Below are 20,605 nucleotides of genomic sequence, written 5' to 3' on the forward strand. Positions count from 1 at the left end.
CAGCTGACACAGTTGCATCTGCCCCAGCAGGACGTTTTTTCTCTCAAGGTGAAAGAAGTTTTTAATCTAAGCCTTGCTTTTTACAAAGGATTCTCTTATTTTTCCGGATATTTTAAAACTGAAGCCCTGCGTGGGTTAACAGGTTTCTTCACACACTCTCAGCTTGAACATCACTACTATTGAACTATTGAGGTTCCTTACTTCTTAACCGTACATCAAACAAATTCCAAATGGAGAAAAGAAACAGACATAAAAATGAAACACAGAGAAACGAGAGAGAGAGAGAGAGAGAAAGAGAGAGAGAGAGAGAGAGAGAGAGAGAGAGAGAGAGATGCATATTTATCTGCTTTCAGGAATATAAATGCATACACATATAAGTGGAATGGAAGAAACCACAAAGTAGAAGATAAAGTAGATTTACTATAAAAAATAACTTTTTTTTTTTGTTTTTCTTTTCAGTTCTGGGGATTGAACCCCTCGTATATGTTAGGTAAGTGCTCTAATGCTGAGCTACATCCCTGGCTCAAGGGAACACTTTTTATGTCAAGATAATACCCTAAAAATAAAATAGTTGAAAAAATAGTAAATAAAATCCTGGCAAAACAGTTTAACACAAATAATAGTATCAAAGGGGAAAATCACCTGATAATAGTCAAAATTACACATCATTCATAAAACAGGCTAACACTCCCATAGAAAAACAAGCAAAAGACATTGAAAATTCATAAAAGCAATACAATACTAATGAACATGGAAAAACTTTCAACAAATACTCAAAGAACATAAATTAAGAATACCATTCTTCATTATGAAGTTGGCAGAGATGTTAAAATGTTTATTGTGTTGGTGAGGTGAATTATACTAAAATGTTCACATTTCCTACTCCTTCTCTGACCTTTTCAACCTAGCCTGGCTAAGGTATAACAATTGAAACCTTAATCCTGTGAGATAAGATCCTATAACGTAATGGATTCCAGGGAGATCAGGAATCCAATATGAGTATATTGGAAACTAGACCATTTGAGGAATGGTTGAAGGATCTGAGAGTGGTTAGCATGGAGACTAGAATTCTTGGTGGAGACATATTGAAAACTTGTTGTAAAGAAGAAGAGATAGGTTTATTCTGCTTAGTTTTTCTAAAGGAGGGTTAGAAATAGCAAGAAAACACCCTTTGGAGGAACTTCCCTACAATTAGAGCTGTCTAGTCCTAAAGTGGGCCAGCTCAGAAACATCAAACAGAAGGGGAAAGGCTTTCTGGCAGGGAGATTGTAGAAGAAACTTCTTGACCTGTAGGCATCTTTTGAAAATTTTCCTCTAAAAAGCCATCTTTTTACAACTAACAAACTTTAATAGAGGTTTATTTTAAAAAGAAACTCATTTGAATGATCCCAGGCGAGTGAAGATAATGGAAACCTGCAGGGAGGACATCTGGTTGACCACAATTCAAATCATCCAGATACCAACTACTACCAGCAGTACAGAACTCAGGCACGTAGATGTCTTGGATCTGCAGAAATAAATGGACTAACAGCCAAGCTTCTTTTGCCAGGTCTGTCCATGTCCAAAAATGAAAGATGGTTCTTCCTGTTATTAGTAAGAGATTGTGGTGGGTCGAGTGGTGACCAGTTTAGCTCTCAGGACTTTTCACAATAGTCAAGTTTTTAATTCCAGAGATGAAATATCACAATATAGTCTGTTCCAACAGGGACACAAAGATATTTTTAGTCTTAGCACCTGGGAATTACTTGAGTATTTTCAGAATCATTCTGTTTGGCTAACATCATATGACACCTCTCTAACGGCATGTAGTTAGATGCCAATGTTTTTCTTTGATATAGAATTTAATGAGAGTGAAATCAAAGCAAAAGTTATATCTCAGAGATGGAAAAAATGAGCAGTATGTGGGAAAAGAAGAAAATGTCCATTTCTTCACAGAATAGGCTCTGGGTTCATAGATGCCTTGAGAGTCTTTCAAGCCAAACTCACAGTGGCTGAAGAAGATGTTTGAGCAGATAGCAAGTTTAAGCATTAATATGGAACATATTAGCCCTGAAGTAGAAATTCTGTACCTCTGTTATGGCACCACCCACAAACTGCTTCCTGTTAGGTGTTTGTTTCTAATTATAGGGATAAGTTCTTTGAAGGTAGGACCTCAGAGTCCACTCCCCCATCCTCACCCCTCAATACTACACATTAAATAGCTCTTGCAGATCACGTGATGGTGTGGTCTAGCATTAAGAAGATCAAGGGACATACTGATCTGAGGCATTCACATTGAACTTGGCATTCAGACTTTTCTCCCATTTTGTCTACCTGTAATTCCTGAGCACTTAGAGTTATAAGACCACTGTTCTTTTAAAATTGTAGTCAGAGTAACTGCCACAGCAAGTTAGATTGCTGAAAACAAAAACAAAAACAAAAACCTCTGTCTAGCATAAGGTAGGATCTCAATAAAAATTGATAAATGGATGAAGATATATTCTTTCTAGTTTCCCTGAAAAGCCTCCCCTATTGGGTCAGAAATACACCTCTGAAGGTGGGTTCCATTAGGTGTAGGGGAGCTGGCAGCACCTGTGTGTATGGGGTTGGAATATAATACCCTGAGATGGATTTTTATGACCTCATATTAAACTGCTTTATAGTGAGTCTTGGTATTTAATAATCCCTTTGTCTAAGAGAATAGATGAAACAGAAGGAACTTCCCCAGTTTTGCTGAGGAAAAATGTTTGCTTTTATTAGAATTCCATGACTGGGAGATAGTTTTAGAAGCAGCTCAGAGAACTTCTAAGAAAGGTCAGAAACTAGGACCAGGGAAGAAAAGTTAAAGGAACTAGAGTGAATTAGCCTGGAGGAAAGAACTGTTGGGCAACCTCATACTCTTCCAACATATTCATTCTATGAAGAGCTTACAGTGAAATGAACCAGACAGCATGGGGGCAGAGTACAGTTATCCATACTGTATGTCTGTCCTCTGTAATTATAATTTTGTTACTGGACTGTTGGCATAGCCCACTGTTGAAGAACGTGCTCTGATTAGAAGTAAGGAGAACTGGATGCTAAGTACTTTCTAGGTTTATGACTTAACTCATTGTCTGGTACTTGAATATGTCACTTAATGATCTAAGACTGAGTTTCTTTAAGTGGAAGGGAGGCAGTAATTATTCTCCTTGCTTCATGGTGGTGTTCAGAAGTTTCAATGAGATATTGGCTATTTTAAAGCTAGTATTCATAAAGTCACAGCCATAGGGATAGTAGGTCCCTGTGTTATTATATGATGAAGTGCTCAAATAGATTGAAATTATGGCCACTCCGTTCCTAGAAGTCTCTACACATGGGGCATCTCTGGTCCAGATGGCTTGTCACAGATTGTCTGAGGGCAAGGGAATGAACCAGATTACCTCAAAATGTCATTTCACTTCAGAATACTTGGCACTTGCTAAGGTTAGTGTGTTAGAACAGCCAATGTGATGAACATTGTTTCCTTTTATTCCCTATTTTTTGGATTATTTCCCCCAAAAAATGGGGTTGAGCAAGACACAAAGGGATATGAACTTCCACCTATTCTGGGTTTGACTTTTCCTTGGAAAAATGAGCCCTCTTATTTTTTGATATAAGGAGGTAAGTGCACTTTCTTTTTTTTGGGTACAGCTCATATTGCTTCTGTTTGTTGAAAGACATATTTATGTCTCAGGCAGGACTGATTCCCTAGAGCATAATGTTTCTTGATTTGTGATCACAATAGGCCATGAGCAGATATTCTCTTTCTGCACATGGCAGAGCTGCCCAAAAGGTGCTCCTCTCCTCTGACTTATCCAGAGTGCAACCACTGTCCTGGCGCAGACAGGGCCATCTTCTAGAAAGGTAATACACCAGGGAACATGGCCAGGGAGGAACTCTAAGCTGGGGATTTTCTGGAAAAACAATTAGCCAGATATTACCACAATTTGCTCTCATAGCACAACCTCTTTGTGTGGTCCTTTAGTGGCTTGAGGAAGCTCCTTTGCTAGTGACCACAAAGACCACTTCTTGGGAGTGTGCACAGAGGGGAATAGAAAAGAAGGTTATAGAACTCTAGAGCTGGAAGGAAGTGGCACTCCTACCCAGCCTCCCACCCAGTAAGGAATCAGAACACCTCTGGGGATGCTGCCCTCCTTCTCACTTCCCAAAAGCCTATCCTGCCCTTGGTTGGACTAGGTGGGCCTTTGGAAAACAAACTCGTTCTTAGGTGAAATCTTTCTTTTAAATTGAACTCCTTTTTTTTTTTTTTTTTTTTGCCACTTTGGAGTATTTGAGGCCAAATCTGTTTACTTTTGCTTGGCAGTCCCATGAGTGTCTGAAAAAAGTCCTCATGCGTCACCTTACTTTTCTTCTCTGAACCAAATATCCCCATTTCCTTCAGCCATTCCTTGACAAATATGTATTCCAGATGCAGAATTATCTTCTCCTGCACACATTATTGCAGTTTCTAAAAACTCTATCCTCTAGGGTAGAGAGCACCTACCTTTTGTCTGGTTCCTAGAAGGAGAAAAATCTCTTATGTAAGGAGTTGAGACTTGTGTGTGAGGTCCTCACCACTGAGACAGGAAGCAGGAACCTTCTTTGTGAACCCAGATGCCTAGCCTGTGTCTGATTAGTGTCCCAGGGTGCTCACTGTGATAGGTGACATACCTTAGTTCTGAGTTCACATGAAGAAACCCTTTCAGGAACTTCAAATCTTTACAGCCTGGATGGCAATTCTAAGAACATGAGAATCACTCTACCTCAACCAATCAAAAACGTTTTTAGTCATCTTCCTACTTCTGAAATCCCAGACCAAAATACCTAACTGGTGGCTTGAATAGGACACTTACTTGCTCAGTATCCTTTTCCTAGTGCCTCTGGATAGGAGCAATTACATGTTCCCTCCCTCCCAGAACTTTCTACCTTCTTCTGAACTATTGTGGCTTCAGGCTGTAGCAAGGAACTAGCAGACACAGAACAGAGTTTGGCCCCAGAGGCTTAAAAAAGAAAGAGACACCCAAGACTGAAACCACTTTGTCTCATTCCTTTCATCCTTCTCTGCATAGTCTGTTTCACTGAAACGACACCTTTCCTAGAGACCCCCCAGCCAGAACCACTGAGAGCTCCTGCTCTTCAGTAGTTACTGAGAAGAACACTGATGTGGTGTTGGGCATGCACCTGACAGTCTCTGCCCAGCAGCTTACAGACCAAGAAGGCACAGCACAGGGAGGAGCCATTGCATTCTAGAATAAGAGAAGTGATAAATTACTGGTTTGTAGGAAAGGAACAGACTTGGAGATGTGAGTTTTGTACTCAAAGTTTTACAGTGAATAAGTGGTAGGATCAGAGTCTGGAATCCAGTCCTCTTTACTTTTGATCCTAAACACTCAAATACAACATATATAAAGTTACATGTGTATATCTGCATTTATGTTTACAGGTGTATGTGTATGCATGGTGTGTAGGATTTACATTTGGAGAAGGCTTTATTTCACCCATATCTTCTAATCTGATTCTCACAATAATCCTATTTGACAGGTAAAGAAATGGAACTTGTTTACACAGAAAATTGGCAGTATCTGATTCTGATCCTACCCTTTTGACTCTGGGTTCATTTTTTTCCCAATCATATGACATCATTGTTTGATCTCAGTGGGTGTTACCAATTTCTTTTGCAGGATCCCTGTAGAATGAAATTTTCCTGTATCCTTGTCCCTCTCACACATTCTTAACAAAGTTGGAACACAGCTCCTTACTGATATGCTGACAAGGTAAAATACAGGACAGCAAAATGCAAACCCCAGCACATCATTAGCCAGAGAGAGTCAGTCACTTTCAGTCACTCTTAAGTACAGGTATAGGCAGGACAGGGTCAAGGTGTGGCCAGGTTCAAACCTCAAGGGAATAATTTTGGAGGCAGGACCATGAGAATGAGTAAACAGGTCGGAGGCCGGTACCCTTTGGTTGGTGAGGAAATAAGCTATAAAAGATGCTGCCCTATGGCCATTATCTCCTCTTGTTTTTATATAATTCTCTCAGCATTTCTTTTTACCCAATCTTGACAAATATCATGTGAACACATATCTTAAAAATCCGAGATGACCGTTCTTTTGAAGAACATTCTCAGAGAGGGCAACTCTTTCCCTCTTTTCCAACAGGCTAGAGTTCTGAGATGACCGTTCTTTTGAAGAACATTCTCAGAGAGGGCAACTCTTTCCCTCTTTTCCAACAGGCTAGAGTTCTGAGTTGAGGAAAAGGAAAGCAGTGGACATCAAATGAGCACTTACTATGTGTCAGGAACTTTACACAGATTACCTCATTTACTCAGCTCCATGCAAGAGGAAACTGAGGCTTATAGAGATTACATAATTTGCTTTGTGCAGAGCAGGGATTGACAGCGTGGCTTGTTAGACTGAAACATTTGGTCAGTCGCCTCCATACAGTACTCACAGTGTTCCTGACACTGGGCAGGCTCAGTTCCTAAGCTCTTTGGTTTCGGGGACCTTAACCTGTTACAATCACTGAGGACAAGTCAGTCATTCTGCCAGAAATGGCTTTGCAGGTCATTATTGAATGGTAGCAGGAGACATTAATGCATTTATGGTCCTCAGAAAATCAGACCCAGGATGAGAGTTTTAGGGATACAAGGGACCTTTCCAAATATACAGTAATCTTTAAATTTTGCAGATGTGGAAACTGAGGCCAAGAGATTAGGATTTGCTCAGGCATACAATTATTTTGTGGGGAAACTGGGACTAAAACTAGGTTTCCTGCCTAGGATAAAGGTTGGGAATTTAGCATACCAGACATGAACTACTGTGAAATGGAGAAAGAAGGGATAAAACACTCAAGAATCCTGCTGATATAGGTAGGATTGGGAAGAGAGAAAAGTTGAAGCCATGGACATGTAGCCAGGGGAAAAAGCCAGTATGTGAAAATACAGATCTCGGGTGGGCTAAAGAGGCTCAGTAAGTGACTTCCCAGATTGTGTTTTGTTCCCATTGCACATACAGTTGGAAGCCAAATGCAAGCCACCAAGGTTGCAGTGAAACAGTGAACAATTATAGCACAAATATTTGTGGGCAGCTGTGGGAGTGCAAGCCACCTGCTCCAAGTTTACAGCTTTGTTAAACTTGGTAAACATTAAAAATGGAACAGGAACGCCCCCAGTCTGCAGAGCATCCCATGCCTTTCCTGAGAGGCCTTGCTCGGGGAGCTGGGGGTGGCCTTGCCCTTGACCAGGTCCTTCTCACTGCTTTCCGTTGGCAGAGTAGTGTTGTCAGTATTCTGTAGCAGAGACTGAGGGGGGAATTTTATATTTATAGTTTGAAAGGGCCACAGAGTCACCAGAATGTTATCTGCTATTGTTCTGCTGTTGTTCAGATGGAGAAACAGAATGAACAGTGATGTGACCAAAGTTATAAAGTTAGGGGCAGAACCGTTTGACCCATTTTCCAGTGCTTCTAGTAGTCTTCCTCTACCTCTTTGTCGATGATGATGAAAAGGAGTCAAAACATTACAGAACGTTACAGCTGGACGGGACATTGTAATCAACTACCAGGGGCACCATTGGCACTTAGTGGGCAGGTGCCGAGGATGCTAAGTAGCTGGCAGTGTGATAACCTGGCATGATGAACTGCCTTTCTCAAATTTCATGAGTACCCTTGTTGATAAATATTTTGTCCACCACTTGCCTTGACTTTACTAAACCTAGAGACAGAGAGGACCTTGACCCAGGCCGCTGAAAGGAATCAGCCATTTCCTGACTCCAGACTACTCTTTGTTCTAGTCTATCCCAGTAAACCCCACAGCAAACTAGTACCAGCAGCAAAAGGGTGACTCCAGCTTCTCCCCACTCAGCTCCCACCACAATTGCTCCTAAGCTATTTCCACTTACTTGGACTTCAGGCCCTCCTGCCCGTAGGGCTGCAGCAGATACTGGTGCACGAGCTTGTCCCTGAGAGTTCCAGCCAGTTTGATTTTCTTTCTTGATCGATGCAGGTTGATAATAAACAGTGTAATGGAGCCACGAACATAGTTGTGGCTGAGATCCAGAAAGACAGAAGGGAAAAGATGGAAACAAAGTGGTCAGTTAGATGCTCCTAATTAATTTATAAGCTACACAAAAAAGGACCACCCCAGAAAAGGGCACTTGTTTTATGGTTCTTGGTCACAACAGACCTTCAAGACAGGAAGGCCTTGATATTGTGGTTTCCTGAGAAGATACCTGCTCCCCACCACATTTCTCATTTTTGTTTAAATGTATTGCAATGACTTTAGAAAAAAAATATAGATACATAGATATACATATATAGAAATACATATATTTCCTAAGTATGGAAATCAAACATGGTTATTGCAAACAAACAAACCAATCTAGAAAAATATAGAGAAACAGGGAAGAAAAAGAAAACTCCCCATAGTCATATAATCTTGAGATATGATAAATTTTGGAAAACATTCTTGCAGCATTTTTTTTTAGTTTGAAAAATATTTATTAAGTACGTTGACACATACAAATATATTACTCAGTTTTTATGTAATTGGGATCACATTATTCACACAGCTTTTTTCATTTAACTAAAATCTTAAACATGTTCTCATGCTATTATGTATTCTTCTACTTGTAAATTTTTCAACCATAGAAATGTAACATCATTTATTTAGCTAATCCCCTACTTTTGTAGACTTATGTTGCTTTCAATTTTTTTGCCATTATAAATTATGTCATGAAAGCCTTCATTGTACATAAACTTTTTGGACTTCATTGTTATTTCTGATAAATAAAGTCTTGGAAGTTGTAATATTAGGCCAAGGGAATACACATTGTATGCTTTGTCACCAAACTTTCTAGTTTATTTCCTGTGGTGGTCTCCCCATGAGAAGAGGTTATGTCTTTGCTTGCTGAACCCCAAAGTGATCACATGATTTGCCTTGTCCAGTGAAATGTGAATGGACATGCTAAAACCTCTGGGTAGAAACTTTGGGAGCCAGCCCATGTTTTTGACCTTAATTTTTTTCTCTGCCAGAACACTGACAATGTTTCGACCAAGGCTGTGCCTGGGTGTTGGAACAAAAATGATGCAAAACAGAGCTACAGTGGAGCCATGTTGGACAAATAGTGTGAATCAGAAATAACCGTCCTTATTGAAAGCTGTGGAGATCTGGGGGGTTCTTTGTCATCACAGTATAACCTCACTTATTAAAGCCTAGACATTTTGCAACAATTTGCTTCTACCGGGCTCTGTATGAGAGCACCCATTTCCTCATACTTTCAGAGTATCAGATATTAACCTTTTAAAATACCCTTGTGTCAACCTGAAAGGTGAAAATGCAATCTCCATGTTGTATTAATTTGAATTTTTTCCAATTCATACTGAGATGCACCATTTTTTTATTTGCCTATTTTCTATTTCTTCGTTTGTAAACTACCTATTCATGACTTTTGCCCATTTTTCTATTCATTTATAAAGACTTTGTATTTATTAAACATAGCAAACCTTTGTATACAAGTGTAGTGCAAAGGTTAACCCAGTTTTCTTTGAGTGTTTCAATTTGTTTACATTATATTCTGATATACAAAAGTTAAAAAACTTGGTATAGTTGAATTTATCTTTTTTGACTCCTGCTTTTGCTCTTTTGCTATTTTACCTGCCCCAAGATTATGAAACTATTCAACATTTTGGAATTCTTTTAAACCAGTACAGGATGTTCAGAAGCCTAGGAGAACTATATGCCTATGTGTAAGAATCTTTCAGTATGCATTGACGAAACTATAACGATTTCCTACTCCCTGTAGAAAAGTAAAACACCTTGTTTCTCAGGGGTCCCTTAGGGCCCCATCTGGATGGGTTAATGAGAGGAAACAAAAAAATGACCCGGACCCATCTTCAAAGGAGTTCAGAGAAACAAGTCGACTTTGCCCAGAGAAAAACATTGTTCTTTGCAGACACAGCACCCCTGGATCCCTGGGTCACTCATCTTTGCTTCTAAAGGTGCTAATTAAGAGTTGAGCAGTCAAAGGCAGTTTAGTATGATAACTTGGAATTTTTAAAAGATGTACAGATTCCAAGGCTATTCCCTAGAGATTCTGATTCAATCCATTTAGGCTTGAGGCCTGGGAACCTATATTTTAAAAACTCGTTCTGAGACATTTGGTCAATGATTTGGGTTTGGGAACCTCTTCCTTAGAACAGCCCGCTTAAAGTTATGAGGAGAACTCCCAGAATATTCCAATGGCTGTGCATCAGGGGATCCTTTTTGCATCCGTAGGACGGTACATTATTGTGTTCAATGCTTTTTAGATGCCTGCATTTATGTTCTGATAAACTCTTAAATGATTCTCCTATGCAGTCCCTCTTTGGCCAGTCCCTCCGAATCCCCTGCAGCACATGAACTAGCTTTCGTAGCTACGTAAGTGAGAAGAGAATGTCAATGATGTGAGCAGACTTGTGTCACCAGAGCTCTAAAGAAAGATGCTGGCAGTCTGTGTCGGTGTTGACCATCACTAAAGAAGAACACCAACTGGATTCCACTGGTGGGCTTCCAACTTAGCTTAGCTACATGGAAACTTGAAGAAGACACCATTAACTGCAGGTGCTCCGGGCTTTAGAGTGTGAGCAAAATAGGCACGGGTGGGTACCAGTTTTGCCAGATTGCAGTAAACCCTTTTGTAAACTATCAAACAACACTTTCAAAAGCCAGCACTGGGGAGTAGGAGAGAGCCACATGCTTGCATTTATGAGTTTCTCCTCTGCAGAGCTGGGGCAGAACGAGCCCTTGGGGACTTCAGAGAGAAGGGTGGGAATGTGGGGAAGTGGTGGGTGGGAGGGAGACCTGAAATCACAGCATTGCTGCAGGGAAAGCTGTCTTTTCAAGCTGCTTGGCAGTGGTCTGATTTCCATTTACATAGTTCCCCTGGGGGAGACAAACCAGTACAGCCCAGGAACTAAGTGCACAGGCTCTCACAGAACAAACTCATGGAGCCTCCTCAGGTAGAAGCTGGCACTGCCTCAGCCACCCCTCGCCCTGTTTGGCTGATGGGCAAAGACATGAAGCAGAGGACTTCTGGCTACAAAGATACATGCTTGACTGGGGATTACAGCATCAACCTGACAGTATGTGTGGAGAATCCAGATTCTTGAAGAATGTATATTCTCTGCTGTAGAAAACTAAGCCTGGAGAATATGTTTCTTAAGAAAATGGTGTCTGAAGGCTTGGTCAGCAGGCCATTTTTGACTCCTGATGTTTTCAGGTCCAGGTGGCTTTTGTACATGCCCCTCTCTGGAGAGAAACTGTTTTTATAGAACATCTCTCTTGTTCCATGTCTCCATGTCTCACTCATGGTGAAACATTTTCACCAGCAGCCAATCCATGTATCTGGAGTTCATCTTTTCTGGCTGCTCCTTTCCTGCCTGACATCTTCTCTGTGTTACCATGGGAGGAGGAGGAAGTGAGTCAGGGAAGGGAGGCTGTACTCTTGAAAGTAAGAGGTGGGAGATGTCATATGGGAAGTGTGTCTTGAGTTCCAGATAGAAAACAGTTGTGTTCTAGAAACTTCTCCAGCGAAGCTGGGAGTCTGGGAAAAGGAAGAGAGGATGATGCTCTGCAGTCCATGGTCATTCAAAGTGAAAGGCAATGTGCTTGAAAACTGGGTTGGTCCATTGTCTCCAAATCTAATTCAAAGGTTTTGGGTTCGGTAAAAGTCAGGTCCTGTTTTGCCAAACATTTTTCCCCTTAATTTCAAAGCCCCTGTGTATTTTAAGGGAAATTTAATCCACATGTTTCTGATTCATTTACACTTAACTCATCAAAATATTGTTTTGTAACAGTCATTTGATGTCCAAGAAGCCTCAGGAACCTTTTTTATGAGCCTTTAAAAAAATTTCTTCTGAAAAACAGGAAGTTGTGTTTTGCCAATAATAAACGAACTTGAACCCCAAAAGGCTCAAGTTTGCTTCAACATCCACCGGGTTCCAACTGGTTCTGAACTTGGCTAAGGACTTCAATTCCACCCCAGAAACATACATTGTCTTAGCAGAATGGCTCATAAAAAGATTTCTCTGTCAAAACTTTATTGTTCTCTGAATAAGATCTGCTATTCTGCCGGTGTCCTTAGTTGTTAATTCCAGAACAGAAAGCAGAAAAGCACCTGCTAGTGTTGATATGAGCAACTTTTTCCCCTAAATCAATTTTGAGACAAGGTTCTACTAGGTCAGAAATGATCCTCAATGCAAGAGGTTTCCCTCAGAGGTGGTGAGGTGTACAAGTCAGTGTTGTATGTCTGACTTTCAGAAAGACAAAGGGACTCCTGAGTTCAATAGGACACTGAGCCAAATGAACTTTAAGAATTCTCTTCTTTGCATCATTAATGCTGTTATTCACATGTTGAGGTGATACTACAGAACCCTAAGAATGCAAGAAGATAATGTAAATGCAAATATCTGGCAGATGCTTGTCACAGAGCAAGTGTCCAAAACACCCTGGAGTGTTGTTTTAATAGGCACTGTCTTTGGATTGTTTTACTGCTAAGTTTATACTTTCTCATCCAATCCCTGTTTTGTCCCAGGGCATTTATTTTTAGAGTAGTGGTCAAGGCTGATTTGCATGAAAGCAACATGCTCACTTTGGGATAATTCTGTGACTTTGCCTTTTTTTTGGCCACACCTGAACTAAGTGAATCCGTTGAGCTTCCTTATGATAATTGTGGAGGATGGATGTGGCAGCACAAACAGGACACATGGCCTCCCAGAGTGGAGAGCAGACACTTCTTCCATCTGTATGTCTACCTCTCCAGGCACCTGCACCTACCACCTGGAGGAGACCTTCAACCTTGGTGGCTCAGCGAGACCACCGTGGTCTTTCCTCACGGATCTAACAGGAACAAGACCATTTTTTTTTATCCTTAGGGTCATGTGTGACATGGATTATGAAAGCCTTTTTTTTCTTTCTTTTTAACAGGGAGTGGAAGAGGTTGTGTTGATAGAGACCCACTTCCCCAGAGAGGTTCTGCAGTGCAGGACAGCTGATGCTGTAGAGAGAGAAGGTCCAGATCCTGATTTTATTCATTTGTTTGAGGTCTCAGGGTAGTGAATGGTAGAACTCCTGACCATTCCACCACACCACCTTCTCTGGCCAATGTGGTGACACCTCAGGGGAAAGAGCCATAAACCAGCCGTAACATCTCAAAGCCCTATTTCTACATTTGTCCAGTCATTTTTTTGTCTATCAAATATTTACAAGACCTTTTTCACGCCAGTCACTATATTTGACACCAAGTTTACAAAACTGAATGAGATGCTGGCCCTGAGTTCATGGCATCCCAAGAATATCAGTAACCACTTCCATAAGAATGTCAAAGAACACTGGAATGAACGCTGACTTGAGACCATGTGAGGAGCACTTTGTGAGGACGTGCAACTCCTACTAAACCCAAAGGGCTACTGACAATTTTTCCCTGGGTCCTCAGACCCACAGACTGGTGTGTTTTCCAACAGGGACAGAAGGTGCTAAGAGCAATTTTTCCCTCTTGGGGCTGGGGGTCCACCTTTGGGTGGTTACCTCAGGGCTAGGCAGAGACAAGGAATACAATGCTGCCTTGTGTGGTGATCAGATAACTTCAGGCCAAGGCCATAAAGCAGTCACTCTCTGTCAGGTATGGGATGGAGCTTCCTGCTGAGCAAAAGGGATGTTGAAAGCCTCTGGCCTCTGCCCAAACAGCCTCCCCTCACCGACAATAGGCACTTGTATCTACAGGCACGACAACTGCCCCCAACCCCCTCTGCTGAGAGTGCTTCTTTGAAATAGCTTATCATGAGGAATTAATTGGCTTGGCTCCTGTCTCATCAAGGACAGAGAAGTAGCATCTGGTGTAATCTGACCATGGCAGCTCTTTGTGCTTCCCATCCACTTGATCAGTCCCTGATAGGCCCAGGTACAGAGGTATAGCAGGAGGGCTACCTGTCCCTGTCCCTAGGTTTTGCTTTGCTGTAAGAGAAAGAATTCTCTTGTCCAGGGCAGCTTACTCTGCCTTAAATAGGAAGTGATGTCAGACATACTTGGCCAGATGGATTTTGCTTTAGGCCCAGTTTTATGTTTTTCCTTTATGGTCTAAATGTTTTAAATTTTTTTATCTGCCAAACTTTATTTACTGATAATTAATTTTCCTATTTATTTTAAAGACAATTCTAATGACAACGTGCTTCTGATCAAAAAGAGAAGGAAAACACCATGTTACCACACTGGATTGTTATACGTATGAGTATCCCCATTGCCCCTGAAAAGGAAGCCTACATTTGATTTAGGCTCTTAACACTTAAAATAACGAAGAAGATTTGTGAAATACTGAAAATGGCTCTAAATCTAGCATGACTACCTTTGGGAACTCCTTTAGTTTTGGGGTCCCCAGTTTGAGAAAGTCTGTTCTAGGGCTAGGATTCTAGTGGTGTAGCTCTCTAGAATGCATCTTAGAAATGGAGACTTATTTTCTTGAGCTCTGCTGGTGGATCATAGGGTGAGATTTGGCTGCTCACCTTGGCTGAGGCTTAAGCATACAAAAAAACCTTGTGGGCATTATATCAACTGGCACAAAGAAAATGCCCAATAAAGTTTATTGGATGAATAAGCAAATGAATGAATAGCATGAATTTTTGAACCTTTTATGAATAAACCCTGTAAATATGAGAAGGGGAGTTGACTTGGAGAAAAATCTACTTATCAAAAATCTTGAAACCTGCAGAGTATGGTGATTCTAGAGGCAGTTTTCAACTAAGATTAATGAACACAGATATTTCTTGAAGGGATTCCAAATGGGGGCTGAAGACCATGGTGGCTTTTCTGTTCCCTCTCTGTAAAGACTTACTTGTGGTGGTTTGTGCAGTGAGCATAAATCCTTAGTTTGTCCCGGATCACTCGGCCTGGCCTTGGCTTCCGCTGGAGCCCAGCCACATGCACGGCCAAGACTTTGGGGCCGATCAGGCGCTTGTAAAGGAGAGAGAGCCAGTAGTCCTGAGGAGAATAGAGAGGTGGAGGAGAGTCAGGGAGAGACCTCATGTTCAGGTGGTCTGAGTGAACATGACAAACACATCAGAAACCACTTCCTACCAGGAGTCTAGCATGGTCACCCACTGAAGTGCTTGTTCTGGGTTGCTAATGAACTGGGCTCTGTCTAAAGTGGCCTTTTTCACTGACTAAATGAGGAAGGGTAAGTGGAGTGGACCCACAGCAGCATACCAACAGATGAATCAAAGCTTTTCATATGTGAAATAACCCGTTAGGGACTTACATTTTCAATTTTGTTTCCTATGGCTTTATTTTCATGTGGTTTATGGCTTTGGTTTAACTGTAGAATGGAAGCATTCTAATCTTAGGATTGCTACCCATTATGAGAATCTAAAACATTATTCTCCAAGTACTGTCAATGGGGACCACTCTCATAGGGGGAGGGAGATTCAGCTTCTTCAGAAAAGAGCTCGGAGTACTTGATTCCAGAGTCAGAAAGTCAAACAGAAACATGTTTGCATACCATGGTGGTAATTCTTGGTTATCCTTTGTGTTCTACAATAAAAAGAATAATTCTCAACTAAAAAGAATGTAATGATTTTATCATTCCAGGTTCCATATGCAACTGCTTAGTAAATATTCTTTCTATTACTTGGGCTTGTGTGAGCTTACAAGAGTCTATCTATTACCACCTTAATTTCAGTTGTGTTTGCCATTATCACATATGATTTATATTTTATATACAATTTATATTTTATTATGTAAAACTACTCTTAACAACCACCATGGGGTAATAACTTCAGTGTTTATAACTCATCATGCAAATAGGGCTTCCTAATTTATTTTCTCCCACCCACCTTGGAATTCAATGGTATTCAGCGCATATTCTTCAGTGTTAAAGATATCATCCTTGTCTTCTCTGCCTTCATCTTTCCAGGCAGATGCCTCCTGATGATCTTTTTTTTTTTTTCGTGTGTAATCATCTATAATACCAGCTGTCTAAAAATGTTTGGTGAACTGCATAAATGAGAACAAATTCTCAAAGCCCCTCTGTCACCAGAAAAGTTACAAATCTTCTCTGAGTAGCAGACTCTAAGCCCTGCCCAACTGTTTGCCTTAATTAATTTTAAGTGGCCCTAGGACAGCTGTTAAATATGGCCTCCTAATATCTAAAATGGCAAATATTTAATTACTGTCAATTACATAGAAGGAGAAAATGTCATTGGTTTAATTTACTCTGATTTGATTATGATTTCTTTGTTTTTTAAGTTACTTTGTGAAATATCTGTTACATTCTAGTGGAATCACCTTGGTTTTTTTTTTTTTTTTTCTATTGACTCACAACATGCCTTTTAAAAATAATAAAAGTTATGGAAGTTTAATAAACTTAATGTTTAAGTTGGTTACTACTAGTATGTTCTGGTATGTTCTCATAGCTCCTCTCGTTAGGGATGATTATTCCTGTTCAACGGATATGAGGAAAATGGGCTCAGAATGTTTAAAGGTGCATCTCAGGCCACAAAACTAGTCAGTGCTAACCCATAAAAGCAAACAGAGATCTATTTTCCTCCAGCAATACATTTATGTGCTCTGGAGGTGACCCTTACTTGTAGTATAAGGAGTTACTGTGATTCAATTTCTGAGTTCTACATTCTCAGACCATTCAGAAGACAAGGTGAAAGCACAAAACACATCTATTTCTCCAATTCCAACTCACTTGCAATGTTTCTTTTTCTTATCCTTCATTTCAATGTCTTATCACAAACACCTGGTTTTTATTTAGGAATTTAAAAAGCTACAAAGGCTTGCTCTCAAACTTGCACTTTGATGTGATCATGGCCATTTTCACTTAAGACACATTTGTAGCAAGTCACTAACATTTAGGAAGAAGAGATATTATGTTTAATTCTCAGTAATTTTGTAAATATAAATGTATATTTCAGACAAATCAACATGAATACTCTTTGCCATGATTAATTGATAGAGTCAAATTTACACTCAGTTTATTAACTTGAAAATGGTCTGCTTTCCACTATGGGATAGCTAAGTGCTGAAAGTATTCTCTAAGGGGAGTTGAGGATTCTTCGGTAAAATTCTAAAGAGGTTTTGAATAGACACATAAAAGAAGTTGATGGAATTAATTCTTAATGACCAGTACTTCTCCCCAGCTTTTCTTATTGTGAATTTCTTAAATTCACATAAAATTAAAATTACTATCTCGACCAATTTTAAAACTCAAACTCCATACCCACTAGTGTACTTTTATTTCACCTACAGTACTCCTTTGAACATTTCTTGCATGGCAGGTTTAGTGGTAACAAACTCCCTCAACTTATGTTTATCTGGGAAAGTCTTAATTTCTTCCTTGATTTTGAAAGAAAAATTTGATGGATATAAGTTGACAGTTCTTTTCTTTTAGCTCTTTGAATAGATCAGCCTAATGACTTCTGGCTTTCAAAGTTTCTGATAAGAAATCTGATGATAATCTTATTGAGAATCTCTTGTAGGTGGTAAGTTGCTTTTCACTGTTTTCAAGATTCTCTCTTTGAGTCAGACTCAGTGGCTCATGCCTGTAATGCCAGTGGCTCTGGAGCCTGAGGCAGGAGAATCATGAGTTCAAAGCCAGCCTCAGCAACTTAATAAGGCCCTGTCTCAAAATAAAATATAAAAAGGGCTGGGGATGTGGCTCAGTGGCTAAGCAGCCCTGGGGGTTCAATCCCTGGTACCAAAAAGACAAAAACAAAATAAAAAACAAAAGCTCTCTGGCTTTCAGAGTTTCATTATAATGTGTCGCAGTATGGGTCTCTTTAGGTTCATTACTTGGAGTTCATGGACCTTTTTGGATGTTTAGGTTCATGTCTTTCATTAAATTTGGAAAGTTTTCAATCATCACTTTGTTGAATATTCTCTCTACCACTTACTTTCTTTTTCTGCAGCTCCCACAATCATATGTTGGTACACTTGATGCTGTCCCATAGATAAGACTCAGCTCACATTTCTCCAATCTTTTTTTCTTTCAGTTCCTCAGAATTGATACTTTGCAATATACTCTCTTGAAGTTTGTTTCTTTCTTCTGCTTGCTTAAATCTGCCTTTGAATTCCTCCACTTATTTTTTTTTTCATTTCAGTTATTGTATTATTTGGCTCCAGAATTTATTTTTGGTTTCTTTTTTGGGCTCTTTATTGCTATTTCTATTTTGTTCATACATGATTTTCTTGACTTTCTTCACATCTATTAGGAAACTTATGGCTATTATTTTAAAGTCCTTATCTAGTGACTCTTCCATCAGATAGTTTTCAGGAACAGTTTCTATTTATTTATTCTTTAAATGGGCCAACTTTTGTGCTTCATTGTATGCCTTATGATTTTGTTGTTGTTGAAAACCAGACATTTGAATCTAATAATGTGGTAATTCTAGAAATCACATTCTCCTCTTCCCCACAGTGTGTTGTTTTATTGCTTTCATTATTTCTTTAAATTGTTGTAGACTGTTTCTGTGCCAAGGATCAGCCTGAAATATAAACTTAAGGTTTTCTTGGATTTTATCTGATCCTGTACCTTTCTCCCTAAGCATGTGTGGTTAATTTCTAATTTTCTCTGCATATGCAGTTGTTTTTGAATGTCTGGTTCCCCAAAAGGAAAAAGAAAAAATATGAAAGAGGTAAATAAAAAAGTGCAGACATTTAAAATCCTTTGTAGTCACTTAGGCTGGGAGGGAGGGGCTTACACCAATGGTACAAAAACAATGACTGCCTGCTTCTCTGTCTATTCCTCTGTAATCAGAAGCAGCAATCAACAATCAGAGGAGATGTTAGGTAGTAGTTTGTAATGAACAGTGCAATGTGATCCAATGATGTATCAGGGACATGGAATTTCTTTAAATTGCTTTTGAAACTAATGAATAATCGAGTAACTTGTAGGAAAACAAAAGGTATACTAAACCTGAGAATAAACAGGTGGAAACAAAGGGAACCAATGAAGAACTATGTCAAGCAGAAAAGATCTATGGGGCTAACTCCTGACAGGATCTACTAGGATCACTGCAAAGTTAGAATTTATGGCCATGTTTTTCTCAGTGTATATCAGAAGGGAAATTTCTTTATTAGTACAGGGACAGTAAGATAAATTTGCCTGGTAAATTGACCCCAGCACCCACATTAACATAGGATTGACTTGTAGATGAAGGCCCTTGAAATGGTTGGTTTCTATGACACTTCTGGAAAGACCAACTAGGCTCAAAAACTCCCCTGCCCAACATGAAGCAGGAGTTAAACACTGAATTGGTGAAGAACGCAGAAGGTGAACCCTAATTCTCCTGGTGAATGTCAAATGGTTATAAATTTGGAAGTAGCATTAAATTTCATTTGTTGTTCCCTGCTCAAAGATGACCCACTCTCTTTCCCTTTTGAGGGTGTTCTTTGAACCTTAATTTGACTTATAATAACATTCTCTTGCTTGGCTTTTGATGTCTAACCCTAAATTTGATTTTGTTTGGGACACAAGAACCAAAGCTTGGAACTTTGGCTCACCATTTGTGAGAGAGACATTCCCAATACTTGGAGGACAGTGTCTTTTTGGCCTCTTCTTGTTTCTGCAAGCTGTGTCTAAGCTGTTCCAGGAACTGTGCATAGATGCCTGCCACAGAGCTAAGGAATAAAGAATGGGTAGTGTCACTGACGAACTAAGAGCTGAAATTGGACAAAATTAACTGCAATTCATCATCCAAGCCTTCTCTTGGAAGCTGTAAGCTTTCAGAGTACCAAAATAGTTAGATCAGACAGATTCTGCCAGTACAGTTGTCATCTAGGTAAATAGATTGATTCCTGGTGCTTCCTATTCCACCATCTTCCCAGAATCCTCTGCAAAATATTTTTTAATATTAGTAGTAAGAATTCTATAGTTGTATATGATACAAATATTGTATTCAACTTTTGGGGGGCACTGGGGATTGAACCCAGGGGTGCTCTACCACTGAGTTACATCCCCAGCCCTTTAAATTTTTTATTTTGAGACAGGGTCTTGCTAAAATGCCCAGGCCAAACTCGATTCTCCTGCCTTTTCCTCTTGAGTCACTGGGATTACAGATATGCTTCACCGTGCCCAGCATTCTTGTCAAATTTTTAGTTTACTCTTTATGATTTTTCATGGAGAATTTTTTTAAAATGTACAGAAATGAATCAATGTTTTTCTTTTAATTTCTTCTGCTTTTATGCTTAGAAAATCTTTTCACATGCTAGGATCAGATACATCTTCACTTAAATTTCTTCTAGTTCTTTTTTATATCATTTAAAAAAATCTTTTAATTCATTGGAAATGGTTTGATATATGGTATTAACTTTATTATTTTTCAATAACTTAATACATGGTTACTGTAGTGTCATATAGTGAATAACCTAAACTTGAGTCCATCTTTATCTATATACCAAGTTTATAGACATGCATCACATATATTAGATATTTGTTTTTAAAAAATGATAACATGATGTGCATAATTTTGTCTTTTTCTTCCACATAATTTTATGTTTTGAGACTCATCCAGGTTGTTATATGCATGTATAGTTCATTCATTTTCAATATTGTATATTATTTCATTGTGTGAACACT

The 20,605-nt window shown here is 39.5% G+C and overlaps 1 protein-coding gene across 3 annotated transcripts in view; it reads right to left on the reverse strand.

Moving 5' to 3' along the window:
- The window catches only part of Hpse2 (heparanase 2 (inactive)), a 799,708-nt gene that overhangs the window by 12,855 nt on the left and 766,248 nt on the right, over positions 1-20,605 (reverse strand). For all 3 annotated transcript variants that reach the window (XM_047552318.1, XM_047552316.1, XM_047552317.1), the window contains 2 exons: positions 14,861-15,006; positions 7,898-8,044 (listed from right to left, as the gene is read on the reverse strand). In XM_047552318.1, the coding sequence (XP_047408274.1) occupies positions 7,898-8,044; positions 14,861-15,006 (293 nt within the window). The remainder of the gene's footprint in view (positions 1-7,897; positions 8,045-14,860; positions 15,007-20,605) is intronic.

This window comes from Sciurus carolinensis, chromosome 5, assembly GCF_902686445.1.
Source record: "Sciurus carolinensis chromosome 5, mSciCar1.2, whole genome shotgun sequence".
NCBI lineage: Eukaryota > Metazoa > Chordata > Mammalia > Rodentia > Sciuridae > Sciurus > Sciurus carolinensis.